This window comes from Lactuca virosa, chromosome 6, assembly GCF_052849685.1.
Source record: "Lactuca virosa cultivar CGN04683 chromosome 6, Lactuca_virosa_CGN04683_v6, whole genome shotgun sequence".
Taxonomy (NCBI): Eukaryota; Viridiplantae; Streptophyta; class Magnoliopsida; order Asterales; family Asteraceae; genus Lactuca; species Lactuca virosa.
Genome location: NC_136431.1, coordinates 42,332,566 through 42,356,969, shown reverse-complemented (window position 1 = coordinate 42,356,969; position 24,404 = coordinate 42,332,566). Strand labels below are relative to the sequence as shown.

The window sequence follows — 24,404 nt, the reverse complement described above, 5'->3', positions numbered from 1 at the left end:
ACAATACATAAAGTACTAGTCTAATAAGCAGTAGCTCCGTCTTTTGAAGCATTCATCATCTTTAAAGCTTCAGTTATCTTTTGATCCTGAAGAACAATATAACACGGGAATACAAGATTAACTACTAAACATGACTGTTTTCTTTTTCTATAATATTAAATAAGAATTTTAATGTCAATTAATAAAATAGGGATAATGCCATAAAAAGCCTTAAATTAGGCCGAAAATGTCGGTTTTATCCTCCGACGAGTTTTTGGTTCGTTTATGCCGCAAACTTGCTATTTTTTTCGATTTTGCCCTTTAACCTGTAATAGCAATAGCAGGTTTCTAGGTTACCATGAAATATTATTTGCGAAAATGCCCTTAAGTATATTTTGCAAAAAAAGCCCTTAAATTATAAACATATAAAATATTGACAAAATTGCAAAAATGCTCCCTGTGGTATGCAAATTTTTTGGGTTTTAGTCCAAACCCCGAGTTTTTTGGATTCATGGTCCTTTTGGAGTGGGTTGTATGTGGAATTGTTCCCCGGACTTAACTCCCGTTAAATAGGATCTATTAACCCCCCTCATGTGCCTCACATGTGAGGGTATATCCGTCATTTCATATGTAAGGGACCAGTTTTGCATAACCGTTTTTTGGCTTAATTCCTTTTAAATATCCCCAATGCCCCCTATCTTCTTCCCCAATGTTCCCTAACGTCTCTTTTTTCTACCCTTCTTCTTCTTGAGCTCTGTTACAACAACAATGGTTTTATGTTTTTGTGGAAAAGTTGTTGTGGTGAAAACGTCTTGGACCCCTCTGAATCCAGGAAGGAGATTTTTTGCATGCTCTATGAATGATTCCGTTTGTGGGTTTATCGGGTGGCTTGATCCCACAATGTGTGCTAGGTCTAAAGCCATCATACCTGGTCTGCTAAGATATTTGAATTCAGTGCAGGAATGGTGCAATGAGTTGGTTAGAAGTGTGAACATGCTACAGAATCAATACAATGGACTGATATGCAGGAACAACATGTTGGTGGCAAATTGCAAAGCATTGAAGGATGACAATTTAAAGCTGAAAATGTACTTGTTTGGAAGTTGGTTTTTTTGTGATTGTCTTCTTCTATATTTGGTTTGTGTAGGGGTTTACTGTGAAGGGTGTTTCGGTCTGTAAAGGATATTAGTATGGAAAAAATGGTCCTTTTGTTGTAATTTTATGTGATCATGTTTGTAGTGACTTATGATGTTAATGATATATGTATGGTACGATATAAGTGTAATGATATGAATGTATTACCAAAATGGTATTAATGTATTACCAAAATGGTATGAATGTATTAGAATTAACACATGAATAGAAATGGTATGAATGTATTACCAAAATGTATACATTAGAACCAATTGTACATAACCAAAATTCACATTTCATTAAGATTCGTAACATAACAACCAAGGTTTCTAAACATAACAACACAACCAAAGATTCTAAACATGACCAAAAAGGATACATTACCATACCTAAGATAACAACCAACCAAAAGTTTTCAACAAAATAGTGTAAACATAACAACCAAGTTTTCATAACCAACCAAAATCACAGAAAAGCCCATGCATGACACATTACTTCTTGGACTGATTCCCACCTTGCCATTTACAGGTCCTAGAGTAGTGTCCCTTGTTCTTGCATTTTCTACAAGTAACACTAATATACTTCCTTGATAGCTTCTACACTCCATAATTTGTTGGTCTTTGGGAACCTCCTTCTTGTGTAGCATTCACTCCATCACCTTGACTTGCCCTCTTCTTTTTGCTTGACCTTTCACCCTCACTTTGTCTTCTTTTTTTCTTAGGCTTTCCCACCTGATTACGATGTGGAGGGGGGATAGCTTTGTGGGACATTCACTTTTGGGCCACATGGATCTCCCCTTAATTGGATCCACCTTAAATGAATAAGCTTTTTTCCATGTCTCTAGAAAATACACTTTGTGAACCCATTTGTAAATGTCAAGATCAACCTCTAGGTCTTTACTCATTTCATTCAGAGTTGCAATTGCATGTCTGCATGGAATTCCAATTAATTCCCATTTTTTGCAAGTGCATGTTTGGTTCCTAACATCCACCGCATGCTGATCCTGCAAAGCTCCTGTGACTTCATACTTGTCTCCCCCATTCCACCTAGCAATGTATTGTGAAGCAATTGTTTTTCTTACAGCTAGGATGTTTGTTGTTGTGGGTGTTAGTGGACCTTTATCCTTTTTCATTTCCTTCATGACATTGCCTATCCTCTTCATTAGATACTCCCTTATGTATTCTAAACATCCAATGACAGGTTTATTCCTTCCTTTGTCTATCTTCCCATTAAAAACTTCACACATGTTTGATATCAACGCATCAGAAACTGCTCTTCCTGTTGTACATTACCAATAAAAAACAGTTAATACAATTAACATACAAGTAAAACAGTTCACTAAGTGAAAGACATAAGGAACAAATTAGAATATATAGAATTACCTAAAAAATGACTCACTGCCCAATGTGCAGGAGTAATTTTCTTCAACCATTCACATGCCTCATTATCATACTGACTAAACTCCTTCATCAAATGTTCAAACTCAGGAATGGTGGTAGCTGATGCACACCTCCATAAGTGGTCCCTATACTCTGTTTACCTCCACCTCTTTCTCATATTGTCATGAATATGTCTGATACAATATTTATGCTCAGAATTGGGAAACAGCTGATCAACTGCACTTTGTAAACCCTACATGAATCAATTGTCAATAATTAGAATTAATTAAAAATCACACATCTTAAATGACCAAATGTATAAATTTGCTTTACCTTTTGCCTGTCACTTATGAAAGTAAAATTTGAGTTTCTTCCAAGTTCCAAGTTATCCCCAAGGTTTTCTAAAAACCATTTCTAGCTTTCTTTGTTTTCAGACTCAACAATCCCATATGCTAATGGGTAAATTCCATTATTGGAATCAAGACCAACTGCTGAAAAGACCTGCCCAGGGAATGGTCCTTTCATGAAGGCACCATCAAAACCTAATAAGTCCCTTCGGCATGCCTTGAAACCTTTTTTCAGTGGACCCAAACACACATAAATTCTTCTAAACTGCCTGGTTGGGGAATCATGGTTAGGCTCAGAACATACATTTATTTTCATTGTGGTGTCTGGGTTGGTAGCTTGAAGTTCGAGAACATAGTCCCTCAACAGTTCATACTGCTTTGTGTAGTCTACAGTTACATGCTTTCTTACCTTATCCTTTTCCCTAAACACCTTGTCCATCGAAATACCCACATGGTAAGTCTTTTGAAAGTGATCATGTATGGCTCTCAAAGGTATATCTGGATTTGCCTCAACTTGATCAAGGATTTTCTTGATGATTAAAGAAGCAGTACAAGCCCTGAGTTTCCTTGTTTGCAAACATGTGTGAGTTTGGCTTAAGGTCCTTATAAACCAGTCAGATTCAGGATTTGACCTAGATGCATGAATATACCAACCACATGTTACTTTTTGTGTCTTTACTTCTTTACCCTTTCTTTTTGAAGTGGTAGCTTGACTACCCACTTGGCCTTTACTGGTGACAGGTACAACTCCTCTATACTGTGCCCTAAGCCTTACATTGTCATTTTTTTAAAAGAAAAGATTCCTTCTTGATTCTATTGCATACAAATCAATTGCCTCATTTAATTCTTTTTTACTTTTAAATTTATCTCCAACTGAAAATGATTGTTTATGTACTGCCCCAAGGCTGCACCTTTTTTCTTTTCCCAAATTCTTGATAAGATCTCTTCTCTCTCTGTCTTGGTCAGATCCTTCATCCAAAGATTCGAATTCCTCATTGTTGATCACTTACATATCTTCAAGTTCATGCCCATGAACACCATTTATACATGATCCTTCCACATCACTTTCAACATTGAGAGTGAATTCTCACATGTCCACATCCACATCTTGAATATTGTTGTCCACATCCATTATGCCATCCACTTGATCTTCATCTTCTATTTGTTTGCCATCCTCTTCATACTCTGGATCACTTTCTTGAGATTCATCATCCTCTTCATACTCTGGATTACCCTCTTCGGATTATGCATCCCCTTCATACTCTGCATCATCCTCATCACTTCCAATCAAATTGTCCATAAGGTTATCAAATAGCGCATTCAATTGTTGATCATCATTATTAACAGGGGGTGTTGTAGCATCCTTCAACAACAGTTGATGCCTCCTCAACACCAGTTGTAGCCTCCCTAACACCATCCATCTCATCAATATGAACAGAAGTTGATGCCTCCTGAACATCAGTTGAACCATCCTGATCATCATTCTTTTCCTTTGATATGTGAACACCCTCACCAATATAATCTAAATTAAGCCTCTTGCTGCAAGAACCTTCACCTCTTTTGGAATTCCCAACTCTACCCCTTGTATACTCTGGTGAGAAAGTATAATTCTTATTCCCAAAAAGAATTAGAGACATGTACTCACCAATAGGCTCATCATTAACATGGTTCATATTTTTCGATGGAGATTATACATGAACTTGACCCTCAACTTCAGCCCCTTGATCATCATTTTGTGGTAATTCCTCCATGACAACTTTACCCTTTGCATTTGGAGACATGAAGTAAGTCAGTAAATTTGTCTTCCCATGCTCTATGTACACCTCAATCAGCTTGTTATGTGCAACATATTTAGAAAGGTTGATTACATCCTGATCATTCCCTAAAGCTCTAAGACCAAATTGAAAGTCACCATTGGGTATCCTAAAATGGTAGTATATCACTAAGGATTCATCAGCGAATTCAAAATTCTGTGGGTCTGGGTACCCTAGGTCAAGCATTATGGCATCAAGTTCATGTATAAAAAACTCATCTATGTCCACATAATCAACATAACGCACTTCACCTCGAATGTACTTTATATCAGGTAACTTAGTAAATTTCCCACCGTGATGAAGCTTAATAGTAAACCATGTGGGTGCACCCGCTAAAAATCAAAATTGTACATATTAACAAAGTCACAATTTTGCATTTTTTGTTCTAAATTAATAAGAAAATGCAAAATATGAAAGTTAAAGAAAACAGAGCAACTTACCATATACGGCTGATACGTCAACAACTTCATGTTTTGGTCTAATCTGCCACATTACGAACACCATTTAAAATTAAACGTATGACCTTGTATGTGTTGCATCGATTAACTTGTTTGGATAAGGAACGAGGGTTTTTTGCAGGTTCAATGGAGCAGAAGCAAGAAGGAGGGAGTTGGGGAGTTGACGGGTGTCAAGGAAAGTAAATGAGGGGTAAAGGTCAAAATAAGCCAAAAAAGGTTTATGCAAAAATGGTCCATTACATATGAAATGACGGATTTACCCTCACGTGTGAGGCACATGAGGGGGGTAACAGATCCTTTTTAACGGGAGTTAAGTCCGGGGACCAATTCCACATACAACCCACTGCAAAAGGATCATGAATCCAAAAAACTCGGGGTTTGGACTAAAACCCCAAAAATTTGCATACCACAGGGACCATTTTTGCAATTTTGTCTAAAATATAAATATGTATTCAAATTTTGATAAAACTAAAAAGGGCGAAACCGAAAAAAAAAATGTTAAGTTTGCAGCATAAACGAACCAAAAACCCGTCGGAAGGTAAAATCCGACATTTTCGGCCAAACTTAAAGTTTTTTATGACATTATCCAAATAAAGTAATAGTAAACTAAATTTACCACACTAAATTAATATATATAGAAATAAAAAATGTCACCTTACATTTGAAAAGTCGGTTTATAGGATCGTAGGACCTTGTTTGTCAAACATATTTTCTAAAACAATCGTTTATAGGATCTTAAGACCTCTTATCAACCTTGAGTATACAAAAACATTTATAAATAATAATAATAATAATAACAACAACAACAACAACAACAACATAACTTATAAAAATAAAATGATATTGCTAAAGATAAACATTTTACTAAAATATGTGGTACCTATCCAACCGCCTCAACATAGGTTCTTAATTGGGTCACCGGTTCAACCAGTTTTTTGACAAACCCTGTTGGGTCGATCTGAGTCACAAATATACAAAAGTTTGATCTTAGTTGACCCGTTCTCTTCTCTTAACTGGTTCACGGTCCAACCATATAGGTAGACCTGGGTTTTAATTTAAATACGATACCATGAATATTTTCCTTTGTGAAACTTGAGAGAGAGAAACCCATTTTTTATTTAAAATATGACTAAGGATTTGTAATAATAATAAAAGGTGTATTTGTGTATATTTTGAAATGATCTCAGAATCATGCATGGCATTTTTCATTTATATGAAATAGGAAAAGATCATAGAAATCGTGTAGAAATGGTAGTTACCCTTAGATTAGGAATCTGCTAGTATATATAACATAACTTAATATCTTTTTTACATCATCAATTCTCCTTTTCACCTTGAAAACTCTACTTCTTGATGCCGATAAAAATTCATTGGAAGCTGCAAATGAACAAGAAAAACAAGAAGAAGAAACCAAACTACTCTTTGAAAGAAAAGGCCAAAAGGAAGCAACATACAATGAGCGAACTTGATTTCGTGGTAAAGTATCCCCACACCGATGCAGCCTTAGATGATATATATCCGTTTGAGAATATAACAAGTGATGGAAAGAATATGTTACGAAAATACATGTCCTATGTTTCTGAGAAAGAATTGGATGATATGGAAGATGCATGGGAGAAGTATCATCTTGAAGAGATAGAGAGTGTTAAAGAAAGGATGGTATTCTTTCACAATCACTCTTCGTTAATTCAGAAGGCTGTCAAAGCTTACAAGTCCAAAGCCATTAAACCACTTTAGTTTTATGATCTTTCTTTCTTCCTTTTGTTTGTTTGTTTCTTTTTCCGAGTAAATTTGTTTCTATGTTTATCTAATTTCGAATAATATTCAATTTTTCTTGCATGTAATTTTCAATTTATAATTTTATCTTATTCACATAATTTGTTAAATATTCAATATATAAATATATATTAATTTTTAACGTAAGACATCATTAAAAAAGATTTTATTTATATTCCAATTTGTTTCTTATATGGAAGTGGATAGAATGAAATCTTAAAAATTAGTGATAATGTGAAGACAAATACTTACCGTAAGATTGAAAATATTAATGTCGAAATTTACTTTTATTTATTGTCAAAATCTCGTAAAATGATATGACTAAGCAACTTGTAACAGCCCGAAAATCATGGGAAAATTTTCATTTTTATATATAAATTCAGACATCCATTTACATTTGATGAAACATTTAAAGTATCCTAGGATAAAACAATTATCAAAGTAAATCCCATAATACTGAGTTGCGGAAAAACACGGGTGTATGCGCTGCGATCAAGTCGGGTCATTCCCTTTCGAACCGGAAGTACCTGAAACCATAAAACACAAATTGTAAGCACAAATCTTAGTGATTTCTCTAAATACCACATACCATACATATCAAACGAGCCATACACTTCATACATATCCAGTAATCAATAAAAAAGTGTTATGTGCCAACCATAGTCTTGCCATTATGCCACGAGTCGTATCATGGTCTTCCTTGTCAGGCCGGAGGCCAAAACCCTGGGTCTTACAGACAAGTGTCAGGAGTCACATCCTGGTCTTCCATGAAAGCATCACAAATACAACTAGCATACAATCTACAACCACTTAACCAATTAACTATCAGAGTTCAAACTCTGATCTTGCATACAGATTGTTAGGAGCCGCCTTCTGGTCTTTCATACAAAGTGCCAAGGGTCACCCCCGGGTCTTCCTATTATACATAAACCAAATGAGCCGACATTGGTGCCTTCGACCCATAGAAGAGTGAGGAGACTCACCTCGAATGTTGAAGTTCACTGAAAGAAATCCCTAGCTGCTTCCCGGACGACTCCCCGAGCTATCAGAACAAAATCACACCCAATTAGCAATTGGGTTCCAATCATGGTCCAGAACTCATACTTAGGGTAAAATGACCATTTTACCCATGGCCCAACTTGAACCAAAACTAAGGCCCAAATCCAAAAGATCCACAAAGGCCCACTAATGGTCCAATTTTCCAAATTGGGACCACCCCCATATGGGTCTTATCCTAAAGCCCAGTAATTTCCTTAGTCCCAAAATGTAACACCCATAAAATCAAGCCAATTTAAAACTTTTAAAAACATTTCAACCCATTAAAAATCATTACATCTTGTTTTCAAAATGTATAATATCAGAGTTTTTCCAGAAACATAAACAAAACATGAGGAGCTGTACGATCATGCATTCGCCTTGCCGCGATCCCCTGATGTACCTGAAACAATGAACTGAAACTGTAAGCCCGAAAGCTTAGTGAGTTCCCCCAAAATACTCATACCCGCAACAATACACATATAATCATAAACAGCATACTATGGGTCCAGTCAACCATCGGGTTGGAATACCCCAGGCCCTCAACCATCCAGTTGGAATGCCAACATACTATGGGTCCAATCATCATCGGGATGGAATACCCCAGGCCCACAACCAACAGGTTGGAATGCCCACATACTATGAGTCCAGTCATCCTCAGGATGGAATACTCACGGCCCACAACCAACAGGTTGGAATGCCCAGGTCTATTGGCTTTCGCACAAAGCAGATAAGCCTCAACCGCCAAACAAACATGTGCACATATAACAGATTATCACATAACAGTCTATAGACAACAAATGATCTAACGGATCATAACACATACCACATGATATTATCCTACCCTCTAGGATACCGAACTAACAGGTCCTACCACATGTCACATAATGTCATCCTACCCTCTAGGATACGGATCTAATAGATCATACCAGCATAACATAACCAATAACAATTCAAAGGGCCGGCCTTGGTGCCTTAGACCCTTGAGTATAGTGAGGATAACTCACCTCACAATGTCGCACTGAAAATGATAAGCTCAACTCTCGAATCACCAACACGAGCTCCACCGCCTATAGTTACCATAAAACCCTTTTTCCATAAATTTCAAAATTACCAAAATCCCCCCAGAGGACAACTGGTCAATCCTTGGTCAAAGTCAAAGTCCACAGTCAAAGTCAACAGTCCATGTTGACCCGACTCATCGAGTGTAGTTCACCGACTCGTCGAGTCCTTCCTGAACTCGAGAAGTCATGAATCCTTGGTTGACTCGTCGAGTTACCATAAAACCCGTCGAGTTCATGCATGTCCAAAGGTTGGGAAAAACCCTAGCTGACTCGCCGAGTCATTCGACTGACTCGCCGAGCCCAAGGCAAACTTCATCGGACTCGCCGAGTTGTTCATCCAACTCGTCGAGTACATGACTATCTTCATATGACTCGCCGAGTCGACCTTGCGACTCGCCGAGTCCCTTCAATCCTTCAACCATGCAGATGCTTTTTAAGTCATGCAAAGGCTCCATATTGCAGATCTAAGCTCCTAGAGCATGATTATCACGTAAAGTTGCAAACTTTACATGCATGCAAGATGATAATGCCCCAAAACAAGCTAAAGGAGTGGCTTAAGGTAGAGGAAAGGTCATAGCTTGACAAATACTTATACTTTATGACAAGGAGGGACTAAAGGAGTCCAGATCTGAGGTTGCAAACCTTAGATCTTAACCCAAAATGGAGAACTACCTCAAAAACCCCAAAAAGGCTCTAAACCCATAAATGAAAAGATCTAACTAAAGGAGAGTCAAGGTAGCAACTTGTTACCTTCAAAACAGTGCCAAAACAGAGAAGAATCTGGATCTACAACAGCCCCTTGCTTCAAACTTCTTGAACTTCAAGCCCCTTTACTCCAAAGATCTTCTTTCAAGATAAGAGACACACAAAAATAGAGGGAAGGCACAATTAGGGTTTCTGAATTCGAGGGAGGCAGTAAGAGAGGTTAGGGGGAGTAAATGATCCTTAAATAGGGTGCAAAACCCCGAAAATTAGGGTTTCTTCCTCCAGCTCCTACTCGTCGAGTCCCTTCTTGGACTCGGGGAGTAGGTAACTAAAAACACGCGGACCAACCCGCTGCTACTCGACGAGTAGGGCAACTAACTCGTCGAGTAGACCTTGAATCCAGGAAATTCTTATATAAAATCGATACCTGAGAATCGGGGCGTTACACAAAAAGTTGGTCTCAGATGGCCCAAAAGACCCAAAGCAATAAGGTGGCCCAACGATGCGAAGCCCAAAAACTCAACAAGCCCAGCATAGCTGAACGCCCGTTTTAGTAATTATTTGTTAGATTTTGATATTGGGTTTTAAATTAGAAAAATGAAAACTTTTTTAAAAAGATACTAATAACTAACAATTTACGTCATAGAAAATAAAAAGGAACATAAGAAAAAACTAAAAATGGAGTTTAATTACATTAAAAAAATCAAAAGAAAAAAAAAAGTTAAGATCAAGTTTAAAACGAAAAAAAAATTGCATTTGACGTTTGTGCTCTGGATAAAGTGAATGGTGCAAAATTATCCTTGAAATTTTTTCTGATTTTTAGGTTCTCACTCGTTCTAGACTAGGGATGTGCATTTGGACAGATTATCCGAACCGAAACCGAAACTAGGACCGAATAAGTTATTTGGGTCGGTTCTCGGGTATTTATTTTAGCCCAATTCGATTCTCGAGTTGTTCAGTCTGGGTTACCCGAATAAAGGTTTAATTGAGCCAAAATGACCGACCCGAAAAATTAATGAATTTTGCTTAAATTAGTTACTACTTTATGTAATTGATTGAAACTTGTTTTAGGGTTTGAATCATGTCGTCGTTGTCTCTGATTTCACGTGAGCTTCCCGTTTCTACATTAACCAATGTTTTTTTTTGCCACTGGTAAACCCATTTGAAGTGTTGTACATGTTTGAGCTATGGTATTTCAAATGCTAGTTTCATTATGAACGAATATATAATGAATTTATGAACAGAAAGTAATTTCAATCGATTATTAGTAGTTATTCAAGTTTCAATGGATGTTTAATGTTTAAATATGAATTATCAATGTTTAATATGTATTTTTTTTCTTGAACTCGATATAGTATTTCTTTATTTAGGTTATTTTGGTTTATTTGGGTTATCCAGATCATTTCTGTTCAAAAGCATAGTGTACATGTTATTTCGGTCCTTTCGGGTTAATAATCGATGCGGGTTTCGGTTCCAACTATTCATCCAATTCGGATTTCGGGTTATTCGGGTCTGGTACGGTTCGGGTCGGTTCCGGCCCGAAGCACATCCCTAATCGAGACCCATATTCCATAATTATAAAAAGCCAATAAATGCAGTTGTAAATATACTTGAAATTTTTTGTGTAAAAAATGACATCATATTTTGTAGACAAATAAGTATTTGCATCATTTTGTGGTACGGAAAATGATGATGATATCCAATCACTAATATTTTTAATATGTTTCATAACTAGTTAAAATGAAATAGTCATAACCAAACATATATTAGTTATTTTAGTTCTTATTACATATTTTATGAGTTTGATTTGCTTTATAGTTTTAAAATAATATCATAAAAAATATATGGTACAAAAAACAAAACCAAAACAACATATACCAAACAACCATACAAATCTAACAGTATAACTATATGAGCTATATTTGGAAAAAAAAAAAAATAATAATAAATCTTTACATTCTTTCTAACCACAGATATCAGACAGAAGAAGTTTGATTCCTAAGTCTCTCATTCCTCGTGCATTCTTCCTAATAATCAAAAGTGAGACATAAAATAACCATCATTAGCAAAAAAAAAAAAGTTTTAATTTTCTTAAATAAACGAATTTATTAACAATTATATTAAATAAATACTTACTTGAAACTCCTTTAACAAAGAATAGCAACGCCTTTTCTCCAAATTCGCTGCTGCATGTTTTTTCTTCAAACCTTCACAAGCTTTCTGCTCTGCTTCCAACGTTACTTCCACATTTCTAAGCTTCTACAAAATATAAAAATAAATATATACAACTTCAAATTTTATAAAATTGATATAAATTCTTGTGATTATAATATATTAATTTATAGTATTACCTGTTGAATACTCTTTGAAATTCCATCTATGGAACTAGTCAATGTTACTCGACCAGCAGGACTATTAAGTGCATCATGTAACTGTTTTTTTAATTTGCGTAAAACAAAAAAATAAATGATTACATTAATGATAATAAAAAAAAAAATTAACTATTTCATTTATATATAATTTACCTGTGAACTCATGGAGTTTAATAAAGAAGTTTCCTTCAACATCAGTTCTTTTATTTCCAATAAAGCGTTATATGTTGCATAGTATTTACGAGTTTGCCGAAGCTTTCCCTATTAATAAATGAAAATTTTAACAAAAATATGTTGACTTTTTTAAAATTTAACCTTCGAGAAAAAAAAATAATAAAAGTAAAAAAACTGACATACCTGAATGTGAACATTAAGTTCTGAAAACCTACGTTCATATCTGCAGTGTAGAAAATACTTTTCAAATTTAACAAAAATATGTTGACTTTTCAAATTTAACAAAAAGTTTGTTGACTTTTTTTTTTATAAATCTTACTGAATAAGTTCTGCTTGTGTTGGAATATCATCACGTTGGCGCTTTAATGATATAATTTCCCTTAGCTTTGATGCAAGCTCCTGTAACAAAATTTACAGAAAGATTTTTCTTTTTTTTATTTAAATATTTTTGTATATTCAAGGTGCATATGTAACTATAAGAATTACAAGAAATACCATCTTTGCTGAATTCAATCTCTCAACAGGATCATTGATCTGTATCATCTTCTCCAATTCACTGACCTCCAATTGAAGTCTATCATATATTTCACTGTAATTTGATTCATCTTCTTCTTCTTGCTTCTCAAGAACCTGGTTCATAATCATACATAACAACATACACAATTAATGATTTTGGTTAATTTTGAGAAGTATAAATTCAGCTTATGAGTATCTGAAAAGCATAAATGGAAACCTTTAATGTCTCCAGAAGTGGAAGTAATGTCTGTACGTTAGCAGTGGCTCCTTCTTTCGAAGCATTCATCTTCTTCAAAGCTTCTGTTATCTTTTGATCCTGAAGAACAATATAAAACAGGATTAAGAACTACTGAAAACGTATTTAATTAGGTTTCCAATGAGACAAGATACAATAATGAATAAACTCGGTGATTAGATCAAGGAAATGAACTGATTTACCATTTCTGTCATCGAAGCGTTCAGTTTAACTACTGAATTTTAATACAATCCTTAAATCTTCAAGCTGCAGGGTGAAAATTTTATCGTCATGTGAGGAAGACAAATTCTATGAAATATACTTATGCCATGGATGAAATCGCAATGTCAAAATCAAATAGCCAATAGAAACTTAGATAACCAACGATTAGCTATGAAAAGATCAGAAAATGTTTAAATCAACCTAATCGATTTGATACAGCATGCCCTAATTCTTCACTGATTTGGGGGATTTTTGTAACTGTTTATGGATACGTGAAGGATGCATTGAATTCCAGAACCATCGTAACAAGAAAACACACACGTAAATATACTTAAAGAGATAAAGAGAAGAACCTGGTGGCGAAAGGGTTGGTTATTGGTGGCGACTAATGGCGGAGATAACCAATTTGATTGTTGAGGATGTCGCCGGATTGATACCATGGCAAACTTTTTAAATAAAAAAGTTGAACCCTTGTAGAACTGACTGTATACATCTTAGGTCCTCACAAAATTGCAATATTGTTCTTTTTTCGTTTAAATTTTTTCCTAATGATGTATGTTAAATCATTTTAATTACAAGTATAAGTAAATTCTTGAAATGCATCTTATTATTGATCCGATTTGGTAAAACTATTGTCAAAATACACCTCACTATCGTAGCCAATGTCAAAGTCATTCCAAATCCCACAACGTCGTAGCAAATGTTAAAGTCATTCCAAATCTTACAACGATCGGTTCTCACTCAAAATGTCAAATAACTCTCACAAAGAAGAATATTATGAAAATGTCAAAAAATTAATAATTTTGTGTAATATGCATGACCTTTTAATGAATAACTATTAGTTTTTAAAATTTGTCGTCACCAATTTTGTTATTAAACGTGAGCTTTTAGTATAGTTGATAACTCAAAAAAAATCGTGATCGTGAAGTTTGTTAATCATCGCTAACGTAGTACAAAATTCAGAAAAGGTCTTTCACGCTAACTAGCAGAATAAATGGTTAAACTTTTAATCTTGAAGTATAACACCTCGTTCCCGAGTCTCATTTAACGAGGGAATGGGAGGTAATCAGAAGGAATTGGGAGGAAATGAGGAGATATCTTGTTCCCGAGTTTTTTTTTTTGGTGGATTTGGAAAGAAAAGAAGAGAAGATAAGGGAATATCATCCTTCCTAATCTTCCTCCCAAATTGGAGAGATTTGGAGAGAAGTCGACCATGTCTCCATCCGATTTATTTGAAGTTTACCAAATTATTTTTCTTATCACTATTTATGAGCACGCTGCAAACCAAAAAACACGATTTGCATTCTCAACTCTCAAGCCATTCATCAGGTCTACATCAGTCTTCGTCCCTGCAATCTGCAATCTCACAGGTAAAACTGGTTTCTATTTTCTTTTTCTGCAAGTTCTTCTGTGTATACAAGAGAGTGATCTGTTATTATTTTCAATAGATCGTGATCTGTTATTATTTTCATGTTCTTCTGTGTATACAAGAAAGTGTTATATTAAAATAAGTGTTCTTTTTGTATTACCTCTGACATTTATATATGCAATCCATGTGAATCATCCTCAAAAACAACATGAAAATGTTAAATATAAGCACAAAATAGTAGCCTTCAGTTAAGTTTCAAGAAAAATGTAATGGTTATTGCTTTTTATCAGAATATATGAAGTCTAGAACAACCAACCACACTTGATCAATCAAGTCATATATAAAAATATCGGAAATTAAAATTAGTTTGTCGTGGCATTACCACTTCCAATGATTAAAAGAGTTTTATGCTTGTTCAGCCTAATGCATGTTTACTTACGAGTTGTGCTTGGCTTCTTATGCCACTTAGAATCACATATTTCATTAACAGATTGTAAGTGTTTGAAACTCGTTGTTATATAAAAACAATTGTTCTTTTGTGTTACCTCCACATTTATATATGCTATACACGTGAATCATCTTCAAAAAAATGGAAATATTAACATAAGTGAACATGACTACTTTTGCCATTCCTATTTTCATTTTTTCCCTACCACTAGCAACAAGTAATTGTCATATTCTAAAATATGATTGTTGTTGCTTTCTTTTTATGCGATTCTTTCATTACTATTTTCATTTTCTAACGCTAGCAATCGATATCAATCAGCAATAATAAGTCAACATGTGTTGTTGCTTTCTGTTTCCAATCCTTCTTGCTGATGCCATTTGTTCTTCTTTGTTGTTCCCATTGGTCAATTTTGCCCTTGCTCCTATTTTTGGTATTATTTGCGAGAGATAGAGCTTTGGGAGAAAATGTTGAAACAGTAAAGGAGATAATTGTCAGGTTTAGCAAGACTACAGACATCAAAATATAAAGTATTTTAAAGGTTGATGATTTATTGGCAAGTAATGATGTTACACTGGAAAACCAACATATAGATGATGATGAAGATGACATTCAAGTGGTATCTCCTACATTTTTTCACCTTAACAAAATTCAAGTGCTAAAAAGTGCAAAAAAAATCAAAAAATCAAAAAATCAAAAAAATCAAAAAAAAATCGTAGAGGAAGTTGAACCTCAACCTCAACCTGAAACTTGAACCTAAAACATTTGAAACAAAGATTCTGAATAATATTTTTTTTTTTTTGAAAGAGTAAGATTATGAATGATGTTTGTGATGTGGCTAATGCTATGAGGGAATGTAACAAAATCTTTGAAAGAACTTACCATCATGAGTTAACATGTGATGAAATTTATCAAGAATTGCAGCCGATGGGTTTGGAACCCCATGAAATACCAGGTGCTCTCATGTATTTGGCTCGTAACCAGGCAGATACGAGGACGTTGTTTACTTGTCCAATGAACATATGGAATGATCTACTGAAAACAACGATGGACGCAGATAAATTATGAATTAGGATAAGAGGTGTTGATTTGTTGTTTCTATGTTTGACTTATTTTTGGCTTCACGAATTGAATTCTAGTTTTTGGAGTCGTAGCCTGATTAAACTGCATTGTTTTCAATAACTTTTAAAGTTTGGTTTCTTTTCCGTTAGACAAATGTTATTTAAAAGATAACAACAAATGTTTTTATTTTAATATTATTTATGTTTTGCTAACATTTGATATTTTAATTGAATATTATATGTTGGTGGTATTTAACTAAATATAAATATGTATATTTGTGTGTAAACGAAAATAAAGACACAAAATATAAAGATGGCATGCAGATCAACATTTTTTTCCAATTTAAACTATATATCTAATATGATTGCTAAAAAATAAGGGTAAAATTATAATGTTGATTTAATTTTCTTTTCCTTCCAACTCGGGAGCACATTTTTTTTAAAAAAAAAACTTCATTTCCTTTTCTTCGAACTCTCGAGAACACGAAAAAGTTAAATCACTTCCTTCTCCTCCCTTTCTTTTCTCTCCATATTCTCCTTCCCTTTCTTTTCTTTCTGTTAGTTAAACTCGAGAATAGGGTGCAAGTACAGCCTTGATGGTCATTTTAGAGATTATGACAATCAAAATCAAATAAATCCATCGTAAAAATGTGGAGACGATTTATATATAAAGAAACATGGAGCTTTTCATAATTAAGGATAGCATGTTTTTACCCATATAAACATATCACCAAAGCACAATAAACATACTGTTCCACATTCAAGATACAACAGATGATACAACATTTTTTGTTTCTTGTTTTTTTTTCATTTCCAAAGCTTAACAATCTTATCATGGCTAGCAGAAGCTACCAAACCCGTAACAGTGGACAAAGCCAAGCCAGCAATCAATCCTTCATGAGCCGATAAAGTCATTGTCTTGTTCTCTGACATATTCCACAACTCCAACGACTGCATTCACAAGAAGAAAACCCATTAAAAAAGTAATATTTACTTTTTTACTAGTTTGTGGTGAAAAGTGAAAAGTGAAAAGTAAAGTTACCTGGTAACAACCGATGACCAATAATGAAGCATAACTAGGATGAAAAACACATGAGTGAAACTTGTTGCCATTACAACTAAGATCATGTACACATTCCCCTTCATTTCCTGCCATAAGAGACCACACACGAACAGAGTCCTCACTAACGGATGCCAAATACTCCCCACTTGGGTCCCAACAAACAGAATGAATCGGCTTTGTATGCCCCTACATATTCAAATAGTTGATTATTTTATTAGAGTTAATCATATATTTTGAGTAAGTTACATTTTCGGTCCCCGATTATAGCTGATTTTTTCAAATTTGGTACCAAAAGGTTTTCTTTTGAAACTTTTGTCCTTATTTTGAGACCAAAATTGTCCTTATTAAGTAAAATGACTATTTTTGGGACCAAAATTGTAATAATTGGGGACCAAAAATACTCATTTTAATTGGAACAGGGACCAAAAACGTTACAAGACCCTCAAATATGGACCAAAATATCATGTAAAAACTTTGTGGGACCAAAATTGCAAACATCAGCTATACTTAAATGACAAAAAATGTAATTTACTATTTTATATTTTTGGTCCCTTGGTATAGCTAATCTGTTCAAATTCGGTCTGAAAGGATTCTCTTGCAATTTTGGTGCTTAGTTAAGATTTTTGTAACATTTTGGTCCCTATGACAAATTTTTGGGACCAAAATTGTAAAAATCAGTTAAACCCAGGGACTGAAAATAGTCATTTTAGTGGGAACTCAGACCAAAAATGTTACATGAACATCAAAGGACCAAAATTGCAAAAATTGAAAAAAGGGTTAATCTCATAAAAGACCTTATATTTTGTGTTTTTTCCGGATTAAACCTCATTTTTATTTTTTTCCTGAAAAAGTCCTTGTATTTTTTCATTTTTTCAAAAAGAACCCTCAACTTTGCCTTTTTCCAAAAAAAAAAATCCTCAACCTTCTAACTGTTTCCAAATAAACCCTCAACTTTTTTTGTTTTTCTCAAAAAAAAACCTCACATTTGACAAGTTTTTTCAAAAAAAAATGACAGAGCCAGATCAGAAAAAAGAAAAAAATGCAAGGTCTTTTTGAAGAAAAAAAAGTTTAAGTTTAATCCGGAAAAAACACAAAATGTAAGGTCTTTTATGAGATTAACCCTTGAAAAAATCAACTATAATTACTCAGGGACCAAAGATGTAAATTACTCAAAAAATAAAAATAAAAAAACATTAAAATACAAAATCAAACCGTTAATGTATGTCGACATGCTTGAGTCTCCACATCAAGAATCGATACAATGTTTTCTGCAGCTGCTGCAAGAAATCTTCCATGGCGTGGTTGAAATCTCACTTGGGCTGTTGCTCCCTAAATTAATTACAAAAAAAAAAATAATCATTTTATTTTAATCCAAGTTGAAATGACTAATTTGCCCTTATATTATATTATATACCTTGAATACACGAGAACAGCTACCATTGTTGATGCTCCAATACCGTATTTCTCCATCTCCATCACACGAACAAATGAGATCATCTTTATTCGGGTGGAAATCCAATGACATCACAGATGTAGAATGTCCCATAAATGTCCGAAGAGAAAAACCAGACTACAAATGAAATTTAAATTAAATTAAAGAGTAAATTATTTATTTGTCATGTTCAAAGTAAAATGGCTATATTTTTACTTGGAAGGGGAATAAAAACGTTACATCAACCTCAAATAAGGACCAAAAATGCAAATGAAAATTTTTTGGGAGCGAAAATTGCAAAATTCAGGTATACTCGGGGACCAAAAATGTAAATTACAACAAAGTAAAAGAAATCGAGACTAAAAAAAAGGTGAACTAACGTTGTCGGCATCCCAAACACGAACGGTTTTATCAAAGGATGACGTGGCAAGGCGGGGCATGCTTGGGCTGAAGCGCACATCCGTGATCAATGATGAATGTTCTTCGAGAGTTGTTTTGGGTTTTAACGAATCTGTATACCACAATACAGCCTGCATCATAAATTACCAATTTACCACTGTAAATATACAACTTTCTTGTAAAGATTAAAATTACTTTTTTTTTGTTTAATGAAATTGAATTTTACCTTTTTATCGTGGCCACCACTTGCAAGAAGTTTACCATCCGATGAAAAATGGCAACACACAACCTTACTTGCACTAGCACGAACTGAATTTACCTCCGTAAATGTAAACCCTAATTTCATATCAATCGTATTGAAGTTAATTTTAATAAAATAACAATTTTTTTTCTTTATGTATCGACTTTTAAAATTGTGCGCATAAGAAACAAAATGTTTAAATGATTCATCCCATTCCTTCAAGCCAACCAAACATGATAACGGAATGTAACAACCCATTCCTTTACCTTCCTCATTCCATTACATTGTTCATTCCATTCCATTCCTTTGTGATTCCATTCCATCATATCAAACTAAAAAAACAATCTTACCTTTGCTGACATCCATACAACGACCACCAACTGTATCCCTCAAATCCGTATCATCATGAGACAAAAAAGATTCCACATTATCATCAAGAGATCCATCTTCCACAAAACGATCCATGTCAGCCTGCAAAATGACCAAAACACCCTTATCATTGCAACACAAGATTATACCGATACAAAAACCGTAAAAAGGAAAGTGGACCCCACTTACCAATTGATTTGATGGGGAGGTGAGATTATTCGTGGGCCCACCATCGGGTCGAAACATCATTAAAGATTTTGATGAGCTGTCATTATGTGGCAAATTAGGCATTGAGATGACATCACCAGGTGTATGAGTTGATGGAGTTGAAGGTGCTGAAGATGGTGAGGGGCCCGCTGTGTTTGCTGTTCCGGAACTATTGGCGGGCCCGGATGATGACACGGGCTGTTTTCTTTTTCTTCCAGTCTGGTTTTTTGAAGCCTTAAAATGGATTAGAAATCATGTTAAAGAAAAGAAACTACTACCTAAGGTAGTGTTTGGTAGAATGGAATCAAGGAAGGAATGGAATGGTTTATTCCATAGTTTTAATTGAATTCCACAACACTTTTGTATGTTTCATACTTTTCCCACAAGACTTTCATATGTCAGCAGATTTGGTCCCTAGACTTTCTGGGTTTCAGATTTTGGCCACAAGACTTTCATAAATTGGCAGGTTTGGTGCCTAGACCTTTTGGGATTCAGACGTTGGCCACAAGACTTACATATATTGGCAGATTTGGTCCCTAGACTTTTTGGGTTTCAGACTTTGGCCACAAGACTTTAATATATTGGCAGGTTTAATCCCTTGACTTTTTGGGATTCAGACTTCAGCCACAAGACTTTCGTATATTGGCAGGTTTGGTCCCTAGACTTTTTGGGATTCAGACTTGGCCACAAGACTTTCATATACTGGCAGGTTTGGTCCCTAGACTTTTTGGGTTTCAGACTCGGGCCACAAGACTTTCATAAATTGGCAGGTTTGGTCCCTAGACGTTTTGGGTTTCAGACTTTGGCCACTAGACTTTCATAAATTGACAGGTTTGGTCCCTAGACTTTTTGGGGTTCAGACTTTGGCCACAAGACTTCCGTATATTTTCAGGTTTGGTCCCTAGACTTTCATATGTTGGCAGGTTTGGGGGTAATATAAAAAATTTCATATGAAAACTCATTTCATTCCTACAGACCAACTAAACATTCCATTCCTTAGTCATTCAATTCCATTCCATTCCATCCAACCAAACAGACCCTAATACACCTATCAAGTAACATCAGAAACCAAACTAACCTGATCATTTCCTCTAAACGAATTCGACATGCTCCCATCTCCCACACTACTTGCACCCACAATCTTTTCTTGTTGAATATTTAAATTTGAATTTTGAGGCTGAGGAGCAGAAAGAGAATGATGAATCTGCTGCTGTTGTTGCTGTTGCTGATTCCCACCATTCTGTTGCTGCTGCTGCTGCTGCTGTTGTTGCTGTAATTGCGCCATTTTTAACTATAATGGCAAAACCGTAATAAATTCCATAATCATTCATTATACAGAAACAAGATTACAAGAACTGAATATTCAGAATCACCTTGAGTAACATATCAGTATCTCCACGGGGTAAAACGGGCATTGGGGACCCCACATTTGGAATATCACCAACAGAAGTTGAAAGACCACTTCCATCTTTTCCCATACCCATGCTTCTGTTAGTAAGAAGCATTCTAAGCCTTCTGCTTTCATCATTAGCTGATTGTGATGTCATGTTTTGTTGTGCTAATAGAAGCTGTTGTTGATGTTGTGGTGACATCATTTGTAACTGATGAAATGGTTGTGATCCTTGCATGAATGACTTCTGTTGTTGCATTAAACCAGATCTCAATTGATCTAACCCCTGCTAAGATCATTAACAGGCGTAAGGGCTGTTTCTTTTTGACTTAATATGAATAGAACGAAAGGATAAAATGGTCATTTAGTCTTTTTCAGACAGTTTATTCAGACATACATCATTACTCATTCAAGATTCAACCACTTCAGACATAAAAGACTTAATGAGGAAAAAATGGAAACAAACACATAGGCAGGTAGAAGGGTAAAATGGTAAATGCCGAATTATTGATAAACTTACTGTGAGAGGCCATCCTTTCAATGTCAAGTTATTACCACCTTGATTTGATCCTAGAAAACAAGAATAATGTCAGTTACATGAAGTGATAGTTCAAGTAAAGTAAAAAAGTCAATGGAAAAAGTCAAATATTACCAGGAATCCCAATTAATGATACTTCGGGTCCCGCTGCTCTAGGATTCAAAATTGGATTCATTTCCGTTTTTATTTCCTATTAAAATATACATCAATATAAGTTAAATCACATTTAATATCACAAAAAAATTACCATTTTTTTCATTTTCAAAAAAAGAATACTCACAGGTGCAGAGCCTGGAAGTTGTTGGTTCCGCGCTTGAACTTGAGGAGACATACTGCCAGCTGTCCCATGCAACACTTGCCTGAAAAAAAATATATTAATAATATATAATTATTACAAACAATAAATAAATAAATAAATAAAAATAAATAAACATTACCCTGAAGGTTGTCCAGCTGCTGCAGCAGCAGATTTCAAGATTGAAGCTTGGTTGGGATCCAAAAGCTGGCCCACATTCTCACCATATCTCTGTTTGTAAATATAAAACAAAATTAACCGAATTCCATAAAAGTCAAACATTTGACTTTTTTTAGAGAATAATCTCATATTCATATTATCATATATACATATATACCTTCATAGCTGCATCATCTAAAGAGTCCCTAGGAAGTGGGACTTTCAATTTCTCCTCATACATTTTTGTAGCAATAGCATTGACTCCAGGATTTTGTCTCATAAGTGGCTCATTTCCAACAAGTCTGTTTGATGCCCCATTCAGAAGGTGGGCCCCATCTCTCCTTTGTTGCTGCTGTTGCTGTTGTTGTGCTTGTTGCTGCTGTTGTTGTTGCTGCTGCTGTTGCTGTTGTTGCTGCTGTTGTTGCTGTTGTTGTTGTTGAGCTTGGCGTTGCAACATGAGCTGTTGCATTTGCATCTGTTGATGTTGTTGTTGTTGTTGCTGTTGTTGTTGTTGTGGATGTGGTGGTTGTTGTTGTGGTTGCTGTTGTTGTTGTTGTTGCTCTCTTGCTTTGATTAACTGTGTCTGTAGTTATCAAAGTATGTATTTTTATGTAAAGATATGTATGTATGTATGTATGTATGTATGTATCAATAGATTAGAAAAAGAAACTATGAGCTTAAACTAACCTCAATGTAAGAGGCTGCAACTTCTGAGTGTTTCTCATTGGTTCTTGCAATAAATATGTCCCAAAATACTGACCACCATTCGAATAGAAAGCCACCAGGTGCATCAATAGCTGTAAAAATAACAAAATTTTGGTAATTTTTACTCCATGTGAGGATAAAAGTTATAAAATTTTAACTTGGCACAAAGAAAATGTATGATTGTTTGTCAAATATCTAAAATAGCCTAATGTTTTGGAGTTAGATTATTAGCAGTGATGTATTTGGAATGATGATAAAGGAAAAAGACAAATGGGTAATATTGAAATTATAATGGAATCTTACCAACAGGGTCAGATGAGACTTTTCCCTCTGCTTGAAATGCTTGGGCTGAAGCTTTTAAATCCCTCTTTACCAAGTAGTCATGTATATAAACATCTAACCTGTTAAATAAATCAGATAGCAGATTTATTAGTTGGAAATTATAACAAAGTTTGAAACTTTACATGAAGAAGAACAAGTTCAAGCTAATTAGAGTCGCTAAAGCTCCCAATTGACTAGAAATATCTATCTCTCTGAAACCATTGAAGTTCGAAACTTCATACAAAAAATCCGGATTCATACATATACCGAAATGAAGAACACTAACACAAGATAAATGAAGCGAGACTACAAACAAATATTCGACCGATACTGAATCTATAAGACAAATCCAACTGAGGGAAGAAATAAATTTAATAAAAAGTAATGAGAAAAGCTGCTGAAAGGACAAACCCTAAAAAGACGGGAAGCGGGATAAAACAAAAAAACAAAATTGGATAAGAAGAAAAAAAAAACAACAAACAAGCGACAGAGAGCATAAATCTAACAGAAAACCATGAATACAACACAAATGATTGGAAATTACAGAGAATTTTATAAGGGGCAAAAGAAACTTACATTTTATCAGCTTCCCAGTGAGTCTGAGACATTTTTTCTTGAAGAAAAAGGCTCAAGAGATACAAATTGTTAGATCTTCATATGATGTAAAACTTACAGACCAGGGTTTTTGTTCTCCGTTAAAACCCTTTGAGCAATTGATGTAAGAATTCCAGAATATTTAAGTGAAAAAGAAGATCCTTCGAGGGAAAAAGAGAGAGAAAAGGGGGAAAATTCGGAGAGAGAGAAAGAATAGAACAGAAGAGTAAAAAGGAATCTCAGAAAATCAAGATGACTGTAATATTTGGATACGCTTATGAGGATGTGGATTTTATTGCACAAAAAAATCGAGAGAGAAAAAGAGAAGACCAAAGGACTACACTTTTCGTAAGCAAGAAAATAGATGTTTTTCTCATGTGAAAATAGGCAAAATTACATGATTGGTCCTTGTTGTTTATCAGACAACTATTAAAACGTCTATCCATTTTGTTTATGTGATTTCAAAAACTTGCTCACCTAGTTACGCCGTCCGGCGTCCATTGTTAGACGTTATTCGACCCACGTGCCACTCACACGAGGGGCAATTTCGTCATTCCACCTTGTTAACGTCAATTTAGATGATTTAAACCTTTCTTCCTCTCCACG

General features: G+C 34.8%; 3 protein-coding genes across 6 annotated transcripts; all 3 read right to left on the bottom strand.

Annotated features, from left to right (window-relative positions):
• Nucleotides 1-1,759: 1,759 nt before the first annotated feature.
• Nucleotides 1,760-3,971, bottom strand: LOC145121490 (uncharacterized). The gene is made up of 5 exons (XM_079057227.1): nucleotides 3,931-3,971; nucleotides 3,249-3,471; nucleotides 2,694-2,745; nucleotides 2,496-2,612; nucleotides 1,760-2,391 (listed from the first exon to the last, which is right to left on the bottom strand). Exons 1-5 carry the CDS (start codon nucleotides 3,969-3,971, stop codon nucleotides 1,760-1,762), a joined length of 1,065 nt encoding a protein of 354 aa, XP_078913353.1.
• A 7,466-nt stretch (nucleotides 3,972-11,437) lies between these two features.
• Nucleotides 11,438-13,655, bottom strand: LOC145120387 (paramyosin-like protein). Its single transcript, XM_079056214.1, has 10 exons — nucleotides 13,564-13,655; nucleotides 13,192-13,255; nucleotides 12,971-13,069; nucleotides 12,733-12,867; nucleotides 12,557-12,636; nucleotides 12,421-12,460; nucleotides 12,217-12,324; nucleotides 12,043-12,123; nucleotides 11,828-11,950; nucleotides 11,438-11,718 (listed from the first exon to the last, which is right to left on the bottom strand). Exons 2-10 carry the CDS (start codon nucleotides 13,201-13,203, stop codon nucleotides 11,668-11,670), a joined length of 729 nt encoding a protein of 242 aa, XP_078912340.1. The 5' UTR covers nucleotides 13,204-13,255; nucleotides 13,564-13,655; the 3' UTR covers nucleotides 11,438-11,667.
• A 3,090-nt stretch (nucleotides 13,656-16,745) lies between these two features.
• LOC145120993 (transcriptional corepressor LEUNIG-like) lies at nucleotides 16,746-24,055 on the bottom strand. 4 transcript variants are annotated; one of them, XM_079056773.1, is made up of 18 exons: nucleotides 23,781-24,054; nucleotides 23,187-23,284; nucleotides 22,866-22,975; nucleotides 22,357-22,761; nucleotides 22,162-22,250; nucleotides 22,005-22,083; nucleotides 21,839-21,914; nucleotides 21,707-21,756; nucleotides 21,170-21,475; nucleotides 20,875-21,087; nucleotides 19,779-20,030; nucleotides 19,571-19,691; nucleotides 19,206-19,315; nucleotides 18,961-19,110; nucleotides 18,563-18,718; nucleotides 18,361-18,477; nucleotides 17,128-17,334; nucleotides 16,746-17,036 (listed from the first exon to the last, which is right to left on the bottom strand). In XM_079056773.1, exons 1-18 carry the CDS (start codon nucleotides 23,810-23,812, stop codon nucleotides 16,893-16,895), a joined length of 2,715 nt encoding a protein of 904 aa, XP_078912899.1. In that variant the 5' UTR covers nucleotides 23,813-24,054; the 3' UTR covers nucleotides 16,746-16,892. The 4 variants fall into 4 exon arrangements, with proteins under 4 accessions (XP_078912899.1, XP_078912900.1, XP_078912897.1 ...); XM_079056774.1 differs by having other exon boundaries at nucleotides 21,170-21,472; XM_079056771.1 differs by having other exon boundaries at nucleotides 19,571-20,030; nucleotides 21,170-21,472; nucleotides 23,781-24,055.
• Between the last annotated feature and the right edge of the window lie 349 nt (nucleotides 24,056-24,404).

Bases quoted from the DNA above. Each gene is read 5' to 3' on its own strand.
- LOC145121490 (XM_079057227.1), bottom strand. From the start codon at position 3,971: ATGGATGTGGACAACAATATTCAAGATGTGGATGTGGACAT. The intron at 2,613-2,693 runs GTATCAGACATA...GGTGTGCATCAG, and splicing joins CAATTCTGAGCATAAATATT to CTACCACCATTCCTGAGTTT. The intron at 2,392-2,495 runs GTAATTCTATAT...AATGTACAACAG, and splicing joins GGCAGTGAGTCATTTTTTAG to GAAGAGCAGTTTCTGATGCG.
- LOC145120387 (XM_079056214.1), bottom strand. The intron at 12,868-12,970 runs GTTTCCATTTAT...ATTATGAACCAG, and splicing joins CACTTCTGGAGACATTAAAG to GTTCTTGAGAAGCAAGAAGA. The intron at 12,461-12,556 runs GTAAGATTTATA...TCTACACTGCAG, and splicing joins ACACAAGCAGAACTTATTCA to ATATGAACGTAGGTTTTCAG.
- LOC145120993 (XM_079056771.1), bottom strand. From the start codon at position 23,812: ATGTCTCAGACTCACTGGGAAGCTGATAAAAT. The intron at 21,757-21,838 runs GTAATATTTGAC...CTTGTTTTCTAG, and splicing joins ATCATTAATTGGGATTCCTG to GATCAAATCAAGGTGGTAAT. The intron at 20,031-20,874 runs GTTAGTTTGGTT...ATCCATTTTAAG, and splicing joins CGTTTAGAGGAAATGATCAG to GCTTCAAAAAACCAGACTGG.